Source organism: Oncorhynchus kisutch, linkage group LG8 (genome assembly GCF_002021735.2).
Source record: "Oncorhynchus kisutch isolate 150728-3 linkage group LG8, Okis_V2, whole genome shotgun sequence".
NCBI classification, from domain to species: domain Eukaryota; kingdom Metazoa; phylum Chordata; class Actinopteri; order Salmoniformes; family Salmonidae; genus Oncorhynchus; species Oncorhynchus kisutch.
Window position 1 is genome coordinate 70,693,963 of NC_034181.2, and position 19,679 is coordinate 70,713,641.

A 19,679-nucleotide genomic window follows, 5' to 3' on the forward strand; every position below is an offset into this window, starting at 1 on the left:
TATGACAACTAGCTTGGCCACGTCAACTAATGACTGCTGTCTGAAATCCGATTTGGTCACTATAACTTGCTGTTTGGACAGTCAGTATTCCTAAATGGATTTGAAAATCTAAACTGATTTGAGCATTAAGCCCTGCAGTGTGAATACGAGTTTATACTCACAACCCGCCACAATCTAATAGGAGGAACATAATAGATTTGATGGATGAACTCGAGACCATGAGTGCATAGCCTATGCCTTCCTGTCGTCATCTGCTTTTCCTCTATGCACATGTTGGTAAAGAAATAAGACCGGTTAAAGCAAATTCTGGCTGTCCTGTTATTTTGTGAAAATTAAGGAGAAAAGATATGGACTTTAATGGACGATTAACTATTATGGACGATTGAGAGGCACTATGTTTCTCTCGCCCAAATCAGACAGAATTGCGACCTCACGCTTACCGATGTCCTGCAACGCACCCATCAGAAGCGGAAAGAGGTCAAGTCAGCTGATTATCAAACCTGCCCGGATAAGGATTCTTGGCTTGACACGATTGGATAACTGGCGAGCTTGAGTTGTTTACTTTTTTTGCGAGTAACATTTCCCCTCTTCTTTCTAACTGTATACGGTTGCAGTAGGCTTTCGTTATTTGTAAACTGACACACTTCAAAACGGAATGAGTACTACCATTAGCACCCAACGAGGACAGGTAAATATAACGATTAATGTTAGATAACAAGCTATAGAAGCTAGCTAATGTTAAATTAGCTAACGAACACGGATAAACACCATTTTAGCTAACGTTAGCTTCAATAATCAATCGTTTTCATTTGAACCCAAATTGGCCAGATTAGCTGTAGCTAGCTACAACGTTTTAATGCAAACAACACCGTAACGTTTGTTAAATTAACTAACGTTAGCTAGCTACAGTAGTTTACTAACTTCAGGCTAGCTTGCTGGGTCGTTTTTACGACAGCCAGCTAATTTAGAAGCCTAAAGTTTGCCCGGTCTCTCTGGATATAGCCATATAGCTAGCTTGCGCTCCTTAGCTAGAGCTTGCCAGGAGCAATAACCACAAAGGCGTAGTTAGCATTCGGCTAACTAGCTATGAAAATGAGCTACTTACTGGTTAATCTAAAGTCCACTAGCCAGTTATCTAGCTAACTACTTCTTCGATGGGGTTTAACGGCGATTGGTCTCCAATGTTAATGGTCCATTACCGCCTCCAGCTGGATGGGGTATTGAATAAGAAAATAACAAGAAAACATCCCGGGAAAGGGAGAAAACGACATAAAATAAAACACGTAAACAAAAAAAAAAACATCATACTTCTCCAATCACAGTCCACTCAAAAATACATCCCTGTGATGGTGCTACATACACTGACAGGATTTCTTGCATGGCTGTGAAATCAAAGACAAACGTTCAGCAGCATTCACAATGATTCCAATTTGTTTTAGATGTCTTCTCCACTTGTGCTGTACAGTTTATGACCATTGCGATAAATAATACAAAGTCCACCTTTTTAACATGTAGCATTTCACTATCTCTCGGTTGATGAGAAACCTTCACTGGTGGTGGTGGCTCTACCATTGCTTCCCCCCCGCCACTTGTTCCTTCCAATTTTCTCACCACCTCCAGATAGGAGATACGCTGGCCACTTTTTACCCTTTCCACCTCATTCTCCTTTCCACCTCATTCTCCTTCACCCTAACAGGGCACTCCAAGAATTCAGGCGCATGTTCACCTCCACAGTTGCAGCATTTCCCTTCATCTGGCATATGATATTCTTCCCTTCTGCACACACTTGACACAAGACCAAATCTTTTACATTTATGACACTGAAGTGGCTTGTGCACAAAAGCTCTTACAGGGTATCTAGGGAGAGACTCTTTATCAAAGAAGAGTAGTATTGATGAAGTTAACTTCTTTCCTCCGTCCACCATACAGGGCAATCGATGTGCACCAACCACTCCATCAAAGTCTTCAGTTATATCCTCTGCCCTTATTTCTTGCGCCACACCAGAAATAACCCCCTTGATAGGCGTCCTGCTATGGAAATCCATGCAGGATACATTCCACGCCGATATCTTTTTGACTCTTAACACATGCTTCTAACACACGCTTCTTCTGCTCCGCAGACACAAACAAATCTAAACAAGACCAGTTATTGTGACTCACCGACTCCATACATTCTTCCAACACATTCCATATTTTCCTGGAGATGTTAAATGGATTTCCCAAGTAGCAATGATCCAAAACTGATCCAAAACCCTGATTCGGACCAAAAATGAGTCTAGTGGTTTCCTATTTTCCAACATAGCTTTACTTCTCTTGTTTCTCTTTTTCTTTGCCACAGTAACCCACTCATTCTCACTTTCTGTACTATTAGTTTCACTTGACTCACTAGCAGTTTCAAACAAAACCTCAGTTTCTGCCATCTTCCGTCTAGCTAACTACTGTATTCACAGGAGTTGATTTTGTCCCCCCTCCCCAGACACGATCAGGACACGCAGATTGAAATATCAAAACCAACTCTGAACCAACTATATTAATTTGGGGACAGGTCAAAAAGCATTAAACATTTATGGCAATTTAGCTAGCTAACTTGCTATTGCTAGCTAATTTGACCTGGGATATAAACATTGGGCTGTTATTTTACCTGAAATGCACAAGTTCCTCTAATCCACAGATAAAAGGGTACACGTTTTTCTAGTAATCTCTCCTTCAGGCTGCTTCTTCTGACTTCATATGGCGGTTGGCAACCAACTAAGGTGTAATGCCACTACCGACTTAAGTGTGGACCTCAGTTCATCTTTCAATCACCCACGTGGTATATGCTCCTAATAACGAATGAGGAGATGGGAGAGGCGGGACTTGCAGCGCATTATACGTCACAAATAGAACCAAGTTATATTTAGCGTCTGGCTACGCAGACGCTCGCTAGCAGTGTGTGCGCAATGATTGAATAACATGTATTTGGACATTTTATTTTGCAATGCATGCGACGCGACTCGAGCGGAGTGGTCAGCATGTGAGGCAAATGGCTGTAGCTTGCGTCTATATGGCCAGTTTAGCTAACGTTACTCGCCCAGATTTAAACTTGCTTGAGTTTATCAGAACACAGCTAAACCAGTGTCCTCTGTTAGCCATTTTACTGAACTACCTCTATAGGGCAGTGATGGAGAGGCAGAGACGAGCAAGATCTGATGATGTTGGACTGGTTTCCCAGACTGATTAAACCCTGACCAAATCATCTGACACTTTTTGTCCAATAACTGAAGATAGGTTGGTCATATTGTTATGATATTTTCAAATAAAATGTAATGTATGAAATTAAAAAGCCATATTATGCAAATGTGACACCTAATACACAAATTAGTCTGTAGGAAAACACAATTACAGTAAATAAATCCCAATCATTTAAAGTAGGGATTGTCATATTAACAAATCTTAATGTTTAATGCAAAAGAGTTTGTAACAATTTATGAAATTAGAACAACTTTTTGTACGATTTATAAAAATGTGATACTTAATATGCTAATTGACTGAACACAAAATACAACAAGTTAAGACCGTTCATTTAAACTAAGGTGGCCATTGTTAACATATATTGATGTTTTATGCAGAACTGGGAGTTTACACTGAGGAGTAATACCCTGACAACACCGCTCGCATCGCGTGCGCGAGCATTGCAAAATAAATGTAGAAATCCATATTATTCAATTATTGCACCCACACTGCTCGTGTGCGTCAACGAGCGTCTGCTTTGCCAAGGGCTAAAATATAAGTCCTTTCTATTTGTGACGCAGATCGCGCTGCAACTCCTGCCTCTTCCATCTTCTCATTGGTTTATAGAAGCAGGTACCCACATGCCATCTCCTCATTGGTTATACCCACGTGGGTGACTGAAAGACGAACGAGGTTGGTGGCGGTAAAGCACCTAATTTATGAAAGTTGCCAATCGCAATATAAAGTTCATAGAAAAAAAGGCCTGGAAGGAGGAGAGGACTAGAAACGATTCGGTTGACCGTTTTATGTGTGGATTAATTGTCGGAGTAGAGGATCTTGTGCATTTCAGGTAAAATAACAACTCAATGCTTATATCCCAGGACAAATTATCTAGCAACAGCAAGCTAGCTAAATAGGACAAATTAGCTAGCAAGTGCTAGCTAAATTGCCATAAATGTTTAATGCTTTTCGACCTGTCCTCAAATTAATGTAATTGGTTCAGAGTTTGTTTTGATATTTTAACCTGCGCGTCGTGATCACGTTTGGTGTGGGGGGACAAAATAAATGTATGCATTATTGTGCACGATGGCGCACGCAAACACGCTGGTTTGGGTTCTGTGTAAGGTGGAGCCCATGCGTGTGTGTACACATAACCAGGGGTGTCAAGAGTACATGTAATTGGGATTAATACAAAAAGCAGGCTTACTATTTAGTATTTACCAATTAGCAACTGTTTTAGGTCCAACCCTGTGCCACCTGCATACACACTATGCATATCCCCCACACACAGCATCCCCACACACATTTCTCAGAATCTTCACAAAGCACCCACCAACACATACACACCACGTCACACATAGTGAGAAGTGTGTGCCTGTGTTAGGCTAAGTCTGAACTGTTACACAGAAATCTATTAGTCTAATAACATAGCTTACTTCTAAGGTAGGCCTACGCCTGAGTTGGGTTACATTGTAATGTTATTTTTTGGTTTTAGATCATTTTCTCTGGCGAAGGGAGGATAAACTGCACCATTTCCAACCAATGATTAGCCTAGACTCAGAAGAGACAGTGAGCTGCCTGCTAGCCAGCTGCACAGAAAGATAGATGGGACACATTTTCAATTCACATAGCTATGTTGTTATCGGTTGTAGGCCTGTTGCCACTGAATTCTTGTAGTTTTACTTGAAAGAATAAAACCATTTATCACAAAAATCGCTAGTAGCATAATGCTGCCTCTCGCCCCAGTTGCCTCAGGGAACAGTGTCAAGGACTCCCACACATCTAGTAAGCTAGCACTCATCATGGAAATGGGGGTGGGGGAACAAGAATTTGGAGCAATCCCTGACAACCCATACATTAAATTGTAGCTATGATACAATGTTGACAATTTGGTGACTTGGTCGCTATATTTAGCAAGTTTTCAGACCCATCCAGTGACTTATTGGTAAAATGTTCTAGCGACAAATTCAGCTACTTTTCAGGCTACCTTTTGCAGAGTTTTGACACAGTTTTTTATTTATTTTTATTTAACCTTTTATTTATCTAGGCAAGTCAGTTAAGAACAAATTGTTATTTTCAATGATGGCCTAGGAACAGTGGGTTAACTCCCTTGTTCAGGGGCAGAACGACAGATTTTTCCCTTGTCAGCTCGGGGATTCGATTTCGGTTGCAAGTCCAACACTCTAACCACTATGCTACCTGCCGCCCGGTTCTCTATAGTTTTGATGGCATTTAGCATCTTTTCCCAATCAATTCTTCTGAAAACAAGAGTGGGAGAAGCTGTCTGCAACAGAAGTCACATCAGAGGCACAAGGGGAGGGGGTTTGCACCGGGAGAGGGGGCGAAAATGCTTCGTCAGGGACCGCAGCTGTGCCGCAAGGCAAAACGTCAACTAGCGACAAATCAAGGAGCCGCTAGTTAATCTCACTGAAAAATAGTTGCCAACACTGGCTATGACGCTCTACTTTGTAACCTGTTATGTTTTTTTGGTGTATCTGAGGAAAACATCTAATGATAGATCCAAAATAATGTAGTTTTACCTTATATTTCAGTCCAAGGGTGTCCAATACTCATGAAACACCCTCAGGACTTTCCAATACTTCTTAGCAATACAATGTCACATTGATCTTACTCTGGTAGGTTGAGGAATACTTACGCCAAATATGAACAAGCTGATTTTGCGGGTTTCACAAAAAGGGCTGCCCCACAGAATTCTTAGCATGGCACTTGCTTTAGATTTCGGCTCATAAATATCATAACATACAGTATTGGGATTTTTAGACATTGTTAACAACTGCCACATTAATGTTTTCAAATGATTCATGTATTTTGACAACCACATTATTGACATTTAGTGAAAGTAGATTTGTAGAATTTCTTTGTAGAATTCTCACATAGTGTCCATTAACCTGTCTAGGTCTAGCGTCCATTAACACCATATCAATGGTGTGTCCGTGAAATCGCTGCATATTGTGACCCATTTCTTCCTCTAGTGTGGTTTACCTGTCCTCACTCTTACAATTCCTCTGCTCGTTTTCTTTTTAGGTATACATTGGGGAGTTGCCTCAAGACTTCCTGCGTATTACTCCCACCCAGCAGCAGCAACAAGTTCAGTTGGATGCCCAAGCAGCGCAGCAGTTGCAGTATGGGGGATCCCTGGGCACTGTAGGACGGCTTAGCATCACTGTAGTGCAGGTAAGTTGTTTTTAACTGTGCATCTGCTTGGTCTTTCCCTATAGTCAAGACTTATTGCAGAACACAAGGTTATTAATGCAGTGGGAATGTTTTCCTGTGAATCACTGTTATGTCCCTCTTTTCTCCAGGCCAAGCTAGCTAAAAACTATGGTATGACACGCATGGACCCTTACTGCAGGGTCCGATTAGGGTATGCTGTTTATGAAACACCCACAGCCCATAATGGTGCCAAGAATCCACGATGGAACAAAGTTATCCAGTGCACTGTCCCACCTGGAGTAGACTCCTTCTACCTGGAGATCTTTGATGAGGTGAGAAAGAAGGAATTAGGGGGCGGTGGGTGAGGAAGATCGTAACTTATTGGCTCGACAACTAGTCCTGTCTGGAGTTATTGATAGCAATCTACTTTGAGTGTTTCTTCTTGATGATCATCCTTGATTTTAGGGACAAGTTACTGATTTGAGGTGTTTGTGCTGGTCACTTTTCCAGAGGGCATTCTCCATGGATGACAGAATTGCATGGACACATGTCACCATCCCGGAAGGCCTGCGAGAGGGCAGTGTGGTTGATGAGTGGTACAGCCTCAGTGGCAGACAAGGCGACGACAAGGAGGGCATGATCAACCTGGTCATGTCTTATGCTGTGAGTTCATAAAACACACATGCTCACATTGTCATTGTAGGACAGTTTGAAAGTGATTGATTGATATTCCTCTTGGCTCTCATGCTTTCAGAACATGCCAGCAGGTATGCATATGTCTCCACCCGTTGTCCTCATGCCCACAGTCTATCAGCAGGGGGTAGGATACGTACCCATTGCAGGTGAGTAGAATCATACTGTGATGTAGTGTTAGGTTGAATTTTTGATACAATAATCCAAACAGACTCCAAGAAAACTCGAGCTAGATTAATTCACCTCACTGGGTGTTGCAGCTGCAAAAGCTCACATACCGGTCATAACACGACTACAAGCTACTGCAATCCACTAGATAATTACACTCCTCATACACAAAGAGCCTAAATCTAACACTACTTTTGATCTCCAAGAATATATAAAAACTGTATATTCATATTCAGAGTATATAAAACAGTAAAGATACAAGACAGTGTTATAGAACAGTAATTATGATCTATCAGCTCAAACTCCATCAGCTCTATTCCACCCTTATGGAATCATTCTTGCCCTCAGAGACAGGCCCCCTTTCCCTCTTCCCAAATACAATGCACATAGATCTTTCCATCTAACCCATAAAATAATAATTACTAATGCTAGGCTAATTATACAATTACAAACAGATTAAAATGGGCTCATGTCAGTCTTCAACAGTTGGCAATCTTAGACAGAGACACTGCAGCCATCTGGCCCAATTCTATTTTGATTGCTAGTCTACTTTCCAAATGGAAGTGGGCATAGTGTGCCTTATGTAAGTGAAACTAAAGGACGAAATAGACCACGCTGACTGACCACAGAACATTGTAATTTTCTGTACATTTTTCTGACTATTGTACATGTTGAATCACCACTGCTCATCGGCACCCAGCAAGTGATCTACTTACTGTGCACGGGAGATGTTTATTAGTGTGTGTTGCCCTTAAGAACTGTTGACCTGTTTCTACATTAATAATAGGAGATTGTTGCTTACCCATTTCTCTCTGGTTTGCTCTTCTCAGGAGTGCCCACTGTATACAACCAGGGAATGGTGCCCATGGGTATGCCTGCAGCACCCACAGTCGCCCCACAAGAGGCTCCCTGTAGTGAGGAGGATCTTAAGGCACTGCAGGACATGTTCCCCAATCTGGACAGGGAAGTGATCCGCACTGTAATTGAGGCCCAGCAAGGTAACAAGGATGCCGCCATCAACTCTCTGCTCCAGATGACAGAAGAGCTGTAACAGTGGAGCCACAAATAAATCCACTGTGGCTGCCAGAACATTGCCCATTCACAGCAACAGCACCCTGCACAGTCTGTAAATATGCACTTAGGCCTGCGAGCTCTCAACTGTCACTCACACTAAATCAAATCCAGCTGTTTTTTTTTTTTACCATAAGCAGATGTTCATATCTGAGGTGTCACACATTTATACATCTGTATACATTACCATCTGTATTATGAAACAATGTATAGCTTTGTTCCCAGTCCACATCTGGGATTGGGACAAATTGGTTTACCTATTGATAAGTGCTGTGATGGCTGGTTGGCTTCTCAAGGTTACATTCCACTTCACTCAGAATGGGTTATGTACAATTGATGTTGATGCAGTGCTACTGTATGTGGAATAAAGAAAGGAATTGATCCTGCAGAAGCTTTAGATCTTTATGAAAGTAGTTGTTGTGAGACATTGTTGAGAGCTCCCTAACCTGTCTTCTCTGTATATGTGTATTGACCAGTACTGTCCTGAGCTGATCTGTATTTGATTGAGATTGATTGATATATATCAATCAATCTGTATAAATATAGTTATATATATATATATATTCAAAATATGATAAATTATGAAGACAAGAGATTTAGGTATGCAGCGGTTCAGAGCAGAAAGAGGACTTGTCACAATATAACAAACCGCGATGACTTAGGACAAGTGAAAATTCCCACATAGCCACACAGCCAATGCCTATCAACCTCTCAAATGTTGAGGTTCATTTGCCACCATTCCACTCTACTCTGGATAATGCCATATGATTTTGTACTTCTCCAACCAAAAATGCCTCCGAATGTTTCAATATCACTGGTCAGTTGTTTAAGAGTGGGTAACTATGGTTGAAGAATATATCATGGTAATCCAAAATCAAACAATGACATGGTAATACAAAATGATTGAATGCAGTGAAGAAATAAACATATTATTGATATCATCCTTTCCCTTCACCCTATCTGAATTCACAGGTTTTATTTTCAAACCGTTATAGGCTGTGAAAATCCCTGCTGGTTTAATAAACAAAATTGTGTGCACAGCCCAATACCATGATATTCAGAAAATTGTTGGTATGACTATCTTACAGATGAAATGTAATGTCCTACCATATATAGGCCCACACATAAAGAGGAGACTTGTAAAGATCCATTGACATGAGGTATTGAATGTTGCCTCCCCCCCTCCGTCTGATTTTAACATGGGGTTTTCATTTTCTATTTGTATTCGCTTAATCTTCAAAGATGTGCATATATTTTTCCAAGGAAAGATCCTCTGTTTTGGTGTGATTCATTAAAGAAAATATATAGTGCATTTCTTTATGCTTAGGCCATCTCCATGAGTGTCATACAGTATGTAAAAAATACTTCTTGTTTAAATTTAAAAGACCCAATTCTGGGCACTTGTGTTTGATTTAGCACTCTATCCCCTCTTGATTTAACACATTCCTCTACCGTTCACTTTCGTGAAGACACAGCAAGCACTTTCATTTTAAATATTAGGTTTTCTTCTGTGTTTTCCCACATGTCCCATTCTCATAGACATATTTTGAACATGATTGTGTCGTGTTTAGCCAGACATCTGTATAATCCCTAACACTTCCAACGTTTAGCCATTCTACTTGTTTGTTGGTGGTAGTCCATAAGTCAATGTACCGTCCTAAGCTAAAGAGACCATAACATTTATTTCACTTTTACAGTCCTTTTAGATAGATCAATGTGCACAAGGATGTTCGAAGGCACTCGAAGGTTGTTCTGATTCTGTTGCAATGGAATGGCTAGGCTACGTGATACAGCAGTTTATCTGGTTTGAATGTACAACACTTTTTTGGCATCAAATTATGTTTGTTTCTTTTACTCATGACACATTACACATTATGGAAATAAATGTTTTATCTGCACGTGTTTGGTCTTGTAGTGTAGATCTCATCCTGGTTTGTTTGCTAAGCCATCTTTGGACTTAATAATTGAAATATACCATAGACTTTTGAAGAATATCAGTTAAAAATGACTCATGAGCTTAGTTCAACTGCCATAACCCAAAATATAAGCTTGTTTTACATCTTTGTAAACAATGAAATTGTTAACAAACACTGTATAGACTCAAAACATGATTAAGGCCAACATTCAATCCGGACTATGGAAGATCTGTGTTACAGCGCAATTGACATATAAAAGTAATTTTCGATTGAGCCGACATGTGCTGCGTTTACCGTTAATGTGGTCTCTGCGATCACTGGAACATTGCCTTTAAAATGTACATATAGTGGACAAAACGTGATTGGATTGAATCTGGCCCTTAAACTATAATTTTGTACTCATGGATGGTACATCAATAGAGACAGAGACTGTCTGAACTGCAGATTGCCCCTTTAAACCTCACCATGTTGTCAATGATACAAGAACATCACTACCCTAGTCTAGCTACATATTTTATTATACCTTTACTATCTTGTGACTTACTGCTTGGCAAGTTTTGTTGCGTCAATATATTTTCAAAAGTCACTAGTAGCTAGTTACAAGTAATTGCCAAAATAATAGAAAATCTTGAGTAAATGAGGGTTCTGGTTGCTCTTTTATGGTGTGTGGTGCATTTTCCTGCCATGGTTAATGACCACTCAACCCATAGAGCAGTGGTATTCACATTATTTCAGCGCAAACCTCCAATTTCTTCAGCCAGATTTTTACATCAACAAATAACCTTATATTCATTGCATTTTCATCTCTTATCAAAATGAAGAAAAAAAACTATTTACTTAAAACGTTTGTATATCGTTGGTATCCTATTTTTTGTTGACATTTTGGCGACCCCACTGCAGTTCTGTCGCAACCCTGACTTTGAATACCACTGCCCTAGAGGGCAAGATAAACACCAGTACTGTACATACACAACCATTCTGAGTGGTCACCTTCAATTTCTGATGAATAATTTCTATCCTGATGGGAGTGGATGACAATGCCGCCATCCACAGGGCACGAGTGGTCCCTGAATGGTTTGATGAGCATAAAAACTATTTAAACCATATGCCATGGCCGTCTCAGTCACTAGATCTCAACCAAATTGAACACTTATTCAGAATCTCCCATCAGCGCCTGAGACAGCGTTTTCCACCACCATCAACAAAACACCACATGATAAAATTTCTCTTGGAAGAATGGTGTCGCATCCCTCCAGTAGAGTTTCAGATACTAATAATCTATGCCAAGGTGCATTGAAGCTCTTCTGGCAGCTCCTGTTGGCCCAATGCCTTATTAGGACACTTTCTGTTGTTACTGTTATTTTGCCAGTTACCCGTACATACTTCTAAGTAGCATAATGTTACTGTTATAGTGGTCACTGTGAATAGCTTGAAGGATTGTGAGAATTGCTGAAAGAGCAAAGCAACATGCAGAAGCACATGATGTTGCTGTTGTTTATTAATCACTACAAATGAGAAAAGAGATTACCCACTACATTTATCATAGAAAATACATTCATTCTACAATGAAAGTATAAGAACATAATAGTAAGTGTTGCCGATTGTGGAAATACAGTGACATGACAGATTTAAGTCAAATGTTACAAGAAAATAAATTTGGAGTAAAACATTCAATGTCATGAGGATAATTCCTATATCAGTGTGCATGTTGTCTCCATAGACGTTTAGCGCCTCCTTCTGCGCTTTCTCGTCGTCCCCGGGGCGGCGGTCGTTTTTGCATCACAGTCTGTGACATGACATCCGCATGACTCAACGTGGATGTAGGAGTGCTTGACCTTTGACCCATCAGGGCAGAGCAGCGCCACCTCTTTCTGGCTAGTGGTCACCTCTTGGCAGCAGGAGCAGTAGTGCATCATGTTGTTCGCCTCTGCTGAGTACCTGCACATTCACAGAAACACAAGACAAGTTGAAAAGAGGGCTTGAATTCCCTGGGTTGTCTTGACAAGATGAGCACAGGAACAATAAGTAAGTCAAATTGGCTTCTAGTTCATAAAGGGCACACTAGACAGTGAATAGGTGATGACTGACTGGGGCCTGCATGACATTGACTAGTGCTGCGTTCAATATCCGTAGTACTTACATGGAAGAGGTTCCACAGTTTCCTGAGCAGGAATTGATCTCCACAGGCTCAGCGGTCACACAGCCACTGATGACAATGCTAGTGGAGGTGTACTTCATCTCACAGACATTCCTGCGTTCTGTGCCTGGTCAGGAAAGATGCATCAAGAGTTATTGTTTGAAACAGTATGACAGTAGATGAAGCAGTAACAGCCAACATATACATTGTTGGCCAGTATGTAGGCACACAATGTTTCCTGTTGGTCTTATTTAGGTGACATAGCATGCTATTATTAACCAGTAGATATGTGGTTATTAGGAATGATTTGGCTGGACGTGTTACTTACAAGTCTTGCAGCATCCATTTGCATCTGTCTTTTCTGTGCCCTGCAGTGAAAAATAGGAGAGATGATTTATAAGCGGTAGATTGTATACATTATGTGAGCTCCCTTCCATTCTAAATGTTACTGAAACATCTATCTCTATGACCCAAGAGCACTAGGAATGATAGTAACATTCTGAGTGAGATTGGGAAACAGTGTAACTACAGTGTTGATTGTCCCCAAGACGGAGGTGAGATAGGACAGAAACTCACTGGGACACAGATCTCTGGGCTGAATGCAGGGCACACAGTCTTCACCTCTACTGGTATATATTGGTCATCACTTTTGTCACACGTGTACATCACACATTTGTCACCAGGTGGTGACCATGTTTCGTTCACCTTTCGCACAAGGAGAAGATGAAGAATTATGATGGAGTTTCAGATCATGCAGACAGATTATGCATCCTCATACACTCTTGTGGTACTCACCTGAATAGTGTGTTTGGTCTTATCTGGCATATTAACCACACAGCTTGTCTGTACACATTTCCCACAACACTGACCAGGTATGGCCTGATACTGGAAGCCCTAATACGAGCATGGAGAGTATATTAGTAAATCATTGGTAACCTACTTCATAAGCCTTCAGAGTAGGCTACTGCAAGTTTCTTATAAATACGTAAATCCATGTATCATGTTTGTTAAGAGAGACATGACTACCTGTGAACATGTAGTGTCGCAGGAGATATTTGTGCACACAATGTTGTTGAGCTTGGTGCTAAGATCCATGGTCGAGCTGCAGATACAATTCTCACATGTTCCTTTGGGAACTTCAGCACCAGGCTGGAGTGAAAGGGAGAGACACACGTTATAATCTACAATAACAGACTGTTTGAGTAGAGGAGGGTCAGAGTGCAAAGGGAGCAGTTCTATAGTAGAATGTGGCCAATTATGAGGGCAGCAAACACAATACAGCTTATCTCAAGCTATGTGTGTGGGTGTCTTTCAGAAGCTTGTTGAATTACATTTATTTGAAATGATTTATTCTCACCTGGTACTCAATGTTATTGTAGACACATACACCCTTAGGAACTGAACAGACACACATTGAGAAGGAATCAGTCAGTGATACCAGTGATTCATGTCATAGTTAACACAAATGTAATTCAAACCAGTGATACCTGGGAATTACAAAGTCAATGAACTAACTAAACCGCTGATGAAGAAAATCAAAGGGTCTTACCACAGGTATACTCTGGACAGCAGCTTGAGTTGGATGTGCTTATAATTGCCTCCCACCCTGGCTGGCAGTCCATCATGACTTTGGGGCAAAGCAGTGCATCACACTCTGTTACAGAGGTAACCAATGAGAAGTGATTAAAAGACACGCCGATAGAGGGTCAAATAACCCCTATGACCCTACACAACACTTCAGATGATCTTGGTCTAGTACTGTATGAATAAGAGTTGGCTTTCTAATGATTTACCGAAGGGTCTGTTCCATCACTCACCACATGTATATTTCTGGCAGCAGCCTTCTGTCTTGTTCCCCAGTCTGTAACCAGTCTCATTGCATATGGGTGTGGCTGGTGTGGGGCAGGTGATAGGCTGGCACTGGACAATCATGGAGTCCATGTCACATGTGCACTGCTGGCAACCACTCTCCCATGTATCACCAGGCTTAATGGAAAAACAGGGTAATGTCAGATCAATAAATAGAAAAGACAAACTCAAATGTTGTTGTTCTGCAATGAACTGGATTTAACCATGGCAGTTAAGATGAACCATCATAAGGTGAGAAGGACTGGGTTGGAAGTGAATCAGAGATTAAATGTTTTCTGGTCTGTTCTTTGGAAGGAATAAAGAGGACAAGACCTATCAATGAAAAGTATCCATCCTAAGTATGTGAGTTTCCCTGACTCACGTGAAATGCATCTCATGATATGTCTATGTGAGAATGAATATCTGGAGAATATTTAGATGGAGGAAATTCTTACCATTTGGGGGTTGCCATCAGGTCCGGTGCAGCCTGAAAATAAATACAGGGTGTGTTTAAAATGTTTGTAGTTGGGGTCAAGTTGGGGTCAAGTTCTTCACACCTCCACATTTTTTAACTCTTCAATGACAAATAAAGCCAGTAAACTGTGATTCATGCTGAATTCAACTTTTAAAAGTACAGAAATGTCTAATTCTTATATTGATAGCTACCTGCAAAATGACCCATAACTAACCCATTCTTACCACAGGAGACCACACAAGTATCAGAGTAGGTGCTGAACAAGACGGTTTTAGATGGACAGAAGCAACCCTCCTTCGTCTTATTGGTAATTTGGGTTTGGTTGTTCAAATACTTCTCATTATATCTGCATACAAAATAGGTTTGGGATTATACTGGAGATCATTTATTTAAAAGAATATGAAGGAATATGAAGGAAATTCATATGACATCTAATGCTTACCTGGTATTACATGTTGGTTCAACTGCTGGACCACATGGCATGTACACCTTAGTGGCTGGGCATGTATGCTCTGCAGGACAAAAATAGGTCACAGTTATGCTAAATACCAGCAAAATAAAATGTAAGTCGCTGCCTATGAATTTGTGGCATAACTACTATGCTTGGATTCATAGCTCACCACATTCTCCATGGGTGAACTTCCTCCATTCAATGCAGATCCCTTTATTTGCACATTCAGATGCATACGCCTCCAGACTAGAGCAGCTAGAATTAGCATTGTAGCAGACATCTGATCTACAGGCCTGAACGAAGGCATCAGGAGAAACCGCTTTATGGCATTCCTCAAAGACCCTTCGACAGAAAAGAACATAGTGGTTTAGAGAGATGCATGGAGTGCAACCTTTAACCAGAAATGCCAATGGAACAGTACCTGTATTATGATAGAAACAAGTTTCAAATACAAGCAAATTAACATGACAGAAAATGTACATTACAATTGATAAAACACATTAGGAAGTGAATTATCATTTAGCCATTCCTATTGTGTGCTTGTTCCCTTTCTCGAACTTAGTTTGATATGTTCCTTACTTGCTGTTCATGATTTCACAAACGGCTGTCTTGCAGGGGGTAGAGGATGTGCTTGCGGGTGGTGCTGTTGGAGGAGTTGGACAGTCCTGGTTTGGAATTAGCCACTGGCTAGCTGCGACTGAGCAGCTCTGTATCTGACCATTAGGTGACTGGCAGTCATTCTTCTGGGAATTATCACAGGTACCTTGAAAAATAGGGATATTGCATAGTGTAAAACCTAGTTAGCAAGGCCAGGCCATAGTTTTTTGTTGTATGCAATTTCTATAGGGTGGTCTCGATAGGAGCATCTACTGACAGTTTGAAACTGTGAAATGTATATTGACCCTCTTTTATAATACTCACCACACTGGCCCTCTGTGCTGCTTTGGAAGAGGGAGTAAGGAAGGTTGATGCTAAATGATGACCCCTTGTAAGACACCTGAACCTTAAGATCAGGGATCTCCAGCACAACCTCCACACCAGTACTTGTTAGAGCAATGTCACCCATTCTGTAAGCTGGGTAGATTCGTTTACTGTTGACATATACCTGCATTTGTGCAAAAATGGATACACATTTAGATGGTTGAGTCATGTGTTATCTTGAAAGTAGTAACATGACAATATTAACCCCGTTATTGGTTTTAATTTAAAGTTATGGGATTTTAATAATGCATGATAAGGCAGCAGCATAGAAAAATACAAGCAATGGGAATGATATTTTTTAAATAGTTACCACGTTTTCTGTTGTTTCACTAGATCTCTGCTGGGTAAGAATCACTTCATAGGAATTGTAGTGAATGATAAGGGACTGAGGACAGAATCCACTGTCGGCGTTTCCACAGTAGTGATTATCAACAATAATGGTAAGGTTGTATTTGAAGTTGATTTCTTTCACTAAGATGTATGAGCAGTTCTCCTGGAAATTGTAATATACTCCATCAAATGTCATGTAGTGAGATCCACCCCATCCACTGCATACACCTGCAACATGTTAAAATATGAGTTGATAATAATCTAAGCTATTGACACAGGACAATGAAAACTAATGAGCATTAATGTCTTATTTTCACTCAGATTGTTGCGTTGTATGTTGTCACTTACATTCACATTCATATGTAAAGCAGCATCCAGTTGAATCATAGACCTTGACAGGTGGACGACCATTCTCACACTGTAGTGGCTCCACTGGCTTGCATTTTACTGGTAGATGGACAACAATGCCGTCCTGGCAAATTGCTGTGGTACAGCTATTCAGCTGCCAAGACTCTCCATTCTGCCATTGATTTGATAAGGGAAAGCAATTACTCAAACATGCACACACAGGGTTGAACACACAAGCATTACACCACAAAGACAAATATACCCATTCACCCATTTTATTATTAAAAACCTTATTAAAATGACCTTTCTTGGTGGCTGAATGCTAGTGCAGTCTGGGGAGGATTGAGTTGTTGGTGGTGTGGTCGTTGTCTCTTCTGTCGTTGTGGGTGAAACAGTGGGTGGTGTAGAGGAAGGACATGGATTTGATTCCACTTCAACTTGACACGTTGCTTTGCAGTAAGCGGTGAAGCACCACCCTGAACCATCAGTCACATTATACACTAGGTTCCCTGATTGTTAAGAAAGGCAAGTGTTACAACATTTCCTTTTACAAATGAAAATTAATTAAAAGATTAGTGAAATTAAATTGATTTTGATTGTCTAAATGACATTTATAACATGTTACCTGGTAGATATTGTGTCCCATTAACAATGCACATACACTGGCTGGTGGTGACTACTTGTGATGTTGGTGTAATAATCACTTGTGGCGATGTTGAAGGATTTCTTGTTGTTTCTAATGGGCCTGTGATGACAACTGGCTCTGTTGTTTCTGTACTTGTCGTTGAAGGCTGTGATGTCAAAGTTACAACTTCAGCAGTTGTGGAATATGTAATTGGGCCTGTGGTGACTTCTTTAGGTGGCTTTGTGGATGTAGATGGAATTGTCTCAGTTGTGGTTTCTTCAACTGTTGTAGTTTCACCTCTTGTAGGTGTAGTTACCTCTGTTGTTGTTGTTAAAGTAGTGGGATTGGAAGTTATGACAACTGGCCCTGATGTTTCTTCACCTGTTGCTGTGGGCTGTGATGTTGAAGTAGAGGATTCAACATTTACAGTGGTGGAACTGGTTGTTGGGCCCGTGGGGACTTCTTTAGGTGGCTTTGTGGATGTAGATGAAATTGTCTCAGTTGTGGTTTCTTCAACTGTTGTCGTTACACCTGTGGTAGGTGTAGTTACCTCTGTTGTTGTTGTTAAAGTAGTGGGATTGGAAGTTATGACAACTGGCCCTGATGTTTCTTCACCTGTTGTCGTTCCACCTGTGGTAGGTGTAGCTACCTCTGTAGTTGTTGTGGTTGAAGTCGTGGGATTGGAAGTTATGACAACTGGCCCTGATGTTTCTTCACCTGTTGTTGTGGGCTGTGATGTTGAAGTAGAGGTTTCAACAATTACAGTGGTGGAAGTTGTTGTTCGGCCGGAGGTGACTTCTTTAGGTGGTTTTGAGGATGTAGATGAAATTGTCTCAGTTGTGGTTTCTTCAACTGTTGTCGTTACACCTGTGATAGGTGTAGTTGTTGTGGGTGCAATTGTTGTTGTTGTTAAAGTAGTGGGATTGGAAGTTATGACAACTGGCCCTGTTGTTTCTTCACCTGTTGTTGTGGGCTGTGATGTTGAAGTAGAGCTTTCAACAATTACAGTGGTGGAAGTGGTTGTTGGGCCCGTGGGGACTTCTTTAGGTGGCTTTGTGGATGTAGATGAAATTGTCTCAGTTGTGGTTTCTTCAACTGTTGTCGTTACACCTGTGATAGGTGTAGTTACCTCTGTTGTTGTTGTTAAAGTAGTGGGATTGGAAGTTATGACAACTGGCCCTGATGTTTCTTCACCTGTTGCTGTGGGCTGTGATGTTGAAGTAGAGGTTTCAGCAATTACAGTGGTGGAAGTGGTTGTTGGGACCGTGGGGACTTCTTTAGGTGGCTTTGTGGATGTAGATGAAATTGTCTCCGTTGTGGTTTCTTCAACTGTTGTAGTTACACCTGTGGTAGGTGTCATTGTTGTGGGTGCAATTTTAGTTGTTGTTAAAGTAGTGGGATTGGAAGTTATGACAACTGGCCCTGATGTTTCTTCACCTGTTGTCGTTCCACCTGTGGTAGGTGTCGTTTTTGTGGGTGCAATTGTTGTTGTTGTTAAAGTAGTGGGATTGGATGTAATGACAACTGGCCCTGTTGTTTCTTCACCTGTTGTTGTGGGCTGTGATGTTGAAGTAGAGCTTTCAACAATTACAGTGGTGGAAGTTGTTGTTCGGCCGGAGGTGACTTCTTTAGGTGGTTTTATAGATGGACTTGTCTCATTTGTAGTTTCTTCAACTGTTGTCGTTCCACCTGTGGTAGGTGTAGTTACCTCTGTTGTTGTTGTTAAAGTAGTGGGATTGGATGTAATGACAACTGGCCCTGATGTTTCTTCACCTGTTGCTGTGGTCTGTGATGTTGAAGTAGAGCTTTCAACAATTACAGTGGTGGAAGTTGTTGTTCGGCCGGAGGTGACTTCTTTAGGTGGTTTTGTAGATGGACTTGTCTCATTTGTAGTTTCTTCAACTGTTGTCGTTCCACCTGTGGTAGGTGTAGCTACCTCTGTAGTTGTTGTGGTTGAAGTCGTGGGATTGGAAGTTATGACAACTGGCCCTGATGTTTCTTCACCTGTTGTTGTGGGCTGTGATGTTGAAGTAGAGGTTTCAACAATTACAGTGGTGGAAGTTGTTGTTCGGCCGGAGGTGACTTCTTTAGGTGGTTTTGAAGATGGACTTGTCTCATTTGTGGTTTCTTCAACTGTTGTCGTTCCACCTGTGGTAGGTGTCGTTGTTGTGGGTGCAATTGTTGTTGTTGTTAAAGTAGTGGGATTGGAAGTTATGACAACTGGCCCTGTTGTTTCTTCACCTGTTGTTGTG

General features: G+C 41.0%; 2 protein-coding genes across 2 annotated transcripts; one reads left to right on the forward strand and one right to left on the reverse strand.

The window, feature by feature from the left end:
• Positions 1-298: 298 nt before the first annotated feature.
• Positions 299-10,214, forward strand: LOC109895350 (toll-interacting protein). Its single transcript, XM_020488978.1, has 6 exons — positions 299-688; positions 6,256-6,405; positions 6,534-6,716; positions 6,895-7,047; positions 7,139-7,226; positions 8,076-10,214. Exons 1-6 carry the CDS (start codon positions 656-658, stop codon positions 8,294-8,296), a joined length of 828 nt encoding a protein of 275 aa, XP_020344567.1. The 5' UTR covers positions 299-655; the 3' UTR covers positions 8,297-10,214.
• Positions 10,215-11,684: 1,470 nt separating this feature from the next.
• Positions 11,685-19,475, reverse strand: LOC109895229 (intestinal mucin-like protein). Its single transcript, XM_031831064.1, has 20 exons — positions 19,432-19,475; positions 17,428-18,387; positions 17,106-17,311; positions 16,803-16,974; positions 16,435-16,682; positions 16,065-16,248; positions 15,723-15,906; positions 15,313-15,485; positions 15,135-15,204; positions 14,917-15,038; positions 14,673-14,704; positions 14,187-14,355; positions 13,919-14,023; positions 13,727-13,767; positions 13,396-13,518; positions 13,165-13,263; positions 12,946-13,074; positions 12,698-12,737; positions 12,373-12,496; positions 11,685-12,170 (listed from the first exon to the last, which is right to left on the reverse strand). The coding sequence occupies exons 2-20, from the start codon at positions 17,459-17,461 to the stop codon at positions 11,957-11,959; spliced, it is 2,469 nt and encodes an 822-aa protein (XP_031686924.1). The 5' UTR covers positions 17,462-18,387; positions 19,432-19,475; the 3' UTR covers positions 11,685-11,956.
• Positions 19,476-19,679: the final 204 nt, after the last annotated feature.